The sequence below is a fragment of the Monopterus albus genome, unplaced genomic scaffold (genome assembly GCF_001952655.1).
Source record: "Monopterus albus unplaced genomic scaffold, M_albus_1.0 scaffold531.1, whole genome shotgun sequence".
Taxonomy (NCBI): domain Eukaryota; kingdom Metazoa; phylum Chordata; class Actinopteri; order Synbranchiformes; family Synbranchidae; genus Monopterus; species Monopterus albus.
In genome coordinates, this window is record NW_018128411.1 from 68,226 (window position 1) to 73,187 (window position 4,962).

At 43.2% G+C, this 4,962-nt stretch overlaps 1 protein-coding gene across 2 annotated transcripts in view; it reads right to left on the reverse strand.

Annotated features, from left to right (window-relative positions):
• dph2 (diphthamide biosynthesis 2) overlaps positions 1–4,630 on the reverse strand; it is a 23,431-nt gene extending 18,801 nt beyond the window's left edge. Inside the window, exons 1-3 of one of the 2 annotated variants that reach the window (XM_020588360.1) lie at positions 4,534–4,630; positions 2,296–2,468; positions 2,080–2,192 (exon numbers count right to left, since the gene is read on the reverse strand). In XM_020588360.1, the coding sequence (XP_020444016.1) occupies positions 2,080–2,192; positions 2,296–2,445 (263 nt within the window). In that variant the 5' untranslated portion in view covers positions 2,446–2,468; positions 4,534–4,630. Of the gene's footprint in view, positions 1–2,079; positions 2,193–2,295; positions 2,469–4,093; positions 4,511–4,533 lie in introns of those variants that run through there. The other variant, XM_020588361.1, reaches the window with a different exon arrangement.
• Between the last annotated feature and the right edge of the window lie 332 nt (positions 4,631–4,962).

The following is a 4,962-nucleotide window of genomic DNA, read 5'->3' on the forward strand; positions in this document are numbered from 1 at the left end:
GTATCAGGTGACCCTGAGCCTTCCCTTAGTTATGCTGCTATAGGCCTAGGCTGCTGGGGGGCACCATGATGCTCTGTTTCTCTCCTCCCCTGCCCTCTCCTTTCCTCTCTCCCTATGCTTCTATATGCCACCATTACACATCACTAACTTTGTGTCTCCTCTCTCCCGTAGTGTGTTCTCTCTCTCTCTCTCCCTGTATCTTACTGCAAGTTGCCCTGGCTCTGGAGCTCTGTTTCCGATGAGCAGTCACCGGCCACATCAACCTGACTAGTGTTTGATTGATTGTTGTTGTTTGTTGTGTCCTGTTGCTTTTCTTCTTTTCTCTCTCCTCTATCCACTCACCCTAACTGGTCGAGGCAGAAGGCCACCCACCAAGAGCCGGGGTCTGTCGGCGGTTTCTTCCGTTAAAGGGAGTTTTTCCTCCCCACTGTCACCAAGTGCTTGCTCGAGGGGATTTGTTGGGTTTTCCCTCTGTAATAATAGTGATAACAGTAAGGTCTAGACCTTACTCTGTAAAGTGTCCTGAGATGACTTTTGTTGTGGTTTGGCGCTATACAAACAAAATTTGATTTGAATGTTTTTTTGTTTGTTTCTTTACAAACCGAACAATAAGCCTGCCGGTTATTCCCTACTGCAGGCCTGAGCCAGTCCTTAAAGGCTGGGTCTTCTGCCCAGCTGTCAGAAAACTTGCATTTGCCCATGACAACGATGATGGTTGTCTGGACGTTGAAGATATGCCTAAACTAGTCAAAAACATAGCCAGTTGGCTATCCAGTTGAGCTGAGCATGAAAAGTGTTTGAGATGTCGAACGACCACTGAATATGACGTCAGCATCAAACATACAAAGTTGAGACTAGACGAGGATCTTTGATTATGTGCCCAGATATGCTAAAGCCCATATTTAAATGAACTAGCCCAAACTTTAGCAGATAGAATTTCAATCAGAATAGGATGCCATAGTCTGAAAAAATACCTATTAAAAAAACAAAACAAAAAACAACCTCTAAACCACACTTTTAATGGCCTTAAATGTGGCAATTTTGATTAATCACTTTTTAAAACTTTTTAAAACCCCGCAGACACCCTGGTTATATTCTAGCCACTTACTCTTTCTTCCATTCACCCCTAAATTTCTGCTGCAATTTTTTCATAGTCTGTGTTTGGTGTTTCTGGCTCTTCTGCACCGATCGCATTACAGGCTTGATAAACCCATACTTCAGCAGCCCCAACATAACGGCAGAGAGTCGGGACCGGGAACAAGTAATCTCACTGGTCCCTGTTTTCATAGAATGTTGAACTAAAAGGCACAAACAAAATGGGATGTTCATGGAATGTTAATGTTGTGTTGGCAAGGTGCAGCGGTTATGAGACAAGGGGTCTCAGCAAGCCACACAGTAACAGTTTGTGGCCGTGGTTAATGTCAAACCCTCATCCACTCATCCATTATCTTAGCGCTGACCATGTGGAGGGTTGCAGGGAGCTGGAGTCAATCCCAGCTGACACTGAGTGAGAGGCGAGGTTCACCCTTGACAAGTTGCCAGTCTGTCACAGGGCTCACACAAAGAGACAGACAATCACTCACAGCTGATTTACAGCTGTGAATCAACCTAAGCTGCATGTCTTTGGGCTGTGGCAGGAGACCGGTGTACCCAAAGAAAACCCACGCAGGCACAGGGATAACATGCAGACTCTGGACAGAGAGGCTCTGCATGGCTAGGTTTGAACCTGGAGCCTTCTTACTGTGAGGTGACAGTGGTAGCACTCCTCCACTGTGCTGCCCATAATTATAACTATTGCTATTATATTACAATGCATGCATACATGAATGAATGCACAAATAAATAAACCTATAAAATAAAACAAAACTACCAATTGATTAATATACTCACTAAAACAAGTCAAATTATCATGTCTGTCTTGGATTAAAATTTGAAAAACGTCACACGTGTAAAGCAATAAATGCCTGTAAAAGACCAGTGGCTGTCACCTTACTTTACGTAACAGCACAGAAAAGATGTATGTGGTAGGTGTGTATTATTAAACCAGTTAAGTTTTCTCAGTTAAATGTGGTACGTTACCTGCCATAAGATGTATCTCCCAAAATGAATGGCTTGGCATTACAATTTCTCCTGATCTCCTCTGCTATGGCGACAGCATCCACCAGCAGCTCATCAGGAAACTGCAGAGCAACCTGTGGAGCAATTTGGGCAAACTTCTCAAACATGTACGGTATCTGACATTCCTCCATACTTTAGTTTACGTGAAAATGGAAAAGCAGAAAATGGCATCCTCACCGTTTCAAATCGGTTCTGCCTGATAAAGTCGCATGTTTTCATTATCTGATACAATTCTTCGAGTTTTTCTGGGGCAGTATTTGTCTTCACTGGAACATCTACCACACGCTGGATCACCATTTCCGAACTACTACTAAATGCTTCAGCCATTTTTAGAGAACAGCCAACAGCGCCTGCAAATATACAATAAACTAATCACCAGCATATCAGCTGGTGACAAATCAACCAAGCTAATGAAAATATAAGCATGTCATCATTAACAAACACTGCTGAAGTCAGGGTCCAATTCTGCATCTAACAGGAAATGTAAGCTACAATTCTGAGCGACCGATTCTCCGTTTCTTGCGCAACTTATTGCTGTTTACAGAAGTAGCATGCATGCTAGTAGCCTTTAGCTATCAAGCTCCTCTCCTGTGGAACCAGCTCCCAGTCTCAGTTCGAGAGGCAGACGCCCTCTCTACCTTTAAGATTAAACTTCAGACTTTCCTTTTAAAATAAAGCTTATAGTTAGGTTGCTATAACGTTGTTTTATCATTAATTATTGGTGTTATTACTAACACCAATAATAATTGCCTCACTGTGGATATTAGTAGTATATTCTTCCTTTGTTTGACAGTCTTGGTTGAGTGTCAGTGGTTGGACAGCTGAGCGGACCCGGCTCTCAGAGGTGACCGTGATTAGAATCCATTTGGACCAGCCACAGTTTAACCTGAGCAAATGCAATGCAGATGATGTGTGTCAAGCTACATATCTGCTCTTTGCCCGGGTGATGACGAGGTTCAGGAATGCTTTGTGTTAAGGGTTTGGAAAACAGTATTGCTTACTATTGATGGCCATCTGACACTGAGGCCTCGATACATGATTCAAGCTCAGAAGGGGGATCTTCCGCAAACCACTGCCTCGAGGCTTGTATCGTTGCCAAAAAGACACGTGACTGATGACGTCCGACACAGAAACGGCTGGCCTGAGTGACTCCAGTGACCGGTTCAAACCACTGATATGGTGTCACGACGCGAGATCTTGCTGTGCATGTCAGCTGTTGCGTAAGCATAGGGGTACTATAAAGCCAACCAAGATTATGCACAACATGCGGGTTTGTTGGCGTAGTAGGTTTGTGCATAGTTGCTGTTGGTATGATCATTGCTGCTGGTGTGTGATCACCAGGGAGCCAGCTAGGAAGAGACCCCGTTCTCCAATGTGGGAACAGATTCACCTGATCGGTCCAAAGACAGTGGAGAAACTTTTGTTCTTGAATAAAAATGATTATTTTCCATCCCTCGTATTTATTCATACCCTGTCCTAGTTACATACTCACATATTACATCCTAGTACATCCTCTGTTTCCCCAAACACGCCTTCTCCCACCTACTACACTACATACTTTGATAGACTGACCAATCAATCATTACAAACGTTTTCACATCATTCACACAAAGCCTAGTTAGACCCATCACATAATTCAGACATTGTTCTGCTGCATACTATTTCGCCACCAGATGGCACTAAACCGAACCTTTGAATGAATTAACCAATACTTGATACAAATGATGAAGTGGTTCGATACAGGTGTCATGGTGTCAATTGGACATCACTAATGCTTATTGTGGGGCTGTGAAGATTTATGACAGTATGGCCTGACACCCCAAATAACGGGTAAACATCATTTAACTCTTATACTGAGCTTCTATAGTAATGCTCAAACTACATTTATCTCCAAACGGAGTAAGGCAGACAACAAGCTTACTGCGGGTATAAAAGGTGTCCTGTGTGTTTTAACAACGCTTCGCTTATGACTTACTGATCCACGAACTTGGAATCGTTTGCTCCAGCTATCCTAAAAGCTGAAAGGCTCCGCTCCCCACGGATCCTGACCTGAAGAGGCTGGAGAAGCCCTGGCCTAAACTAAAGTCACGTAATTAGCCATACGCGTGTGTATTCGACCGATTCAGCTGCAGCTGTGTTCAGGACTGGCTCAAGGAATCGCGGTGATATAACCAGCCGCTTAAACACAGTATAAATCGGAAATTATGCTACTTTTCTACCAGATAAGGACAAATAAGTCGTCTGTAGCAAAAGTAGTTGACACCACTGCCATATGTCGGTACCATTTGCTAACTTAGCCGTTAATTGGTAAGACACCACAGGTTTCACTACAACATCCGAGTCAATACAAACTATTATCTACACTCATGGCGGTTTCTACCTTCATTACCACACACATGTAAACACTCAACTCACTGTAGTTGTTGGCTGATAAAAGCCTCGTTGTTAGCTAAACACGTGTGGACAATGACAACAGCGGTTCCCTTGGATAAACACTTCCGGGCTAAATGAGTTTCAAAATAAAAATGGAGGAAGTACTCAGACTGTTAAAATAAAAGTCCTGCATTCAAAATGTTTAAACTGCAAAACTATTATCACAAGAGTAAAGGTACTGTTGGACCCAGTACTTTTCACCACGCTAACTCTGAGAGACGAAGCAGTCCAAGTACTTTCAAAACAGTGCTGATTTATTCAATGAACACAGGTAAAAATGAACATTACACGCTCAGGTATCTTTGCACCTCCAACATGCACGCAGGCAGCTGAAAGATGAAAGACCCTGAACCACAACAGGCCTATACATTATATCACTTCGGTTGGGCTAGCCCCATTCTACACAGGAAC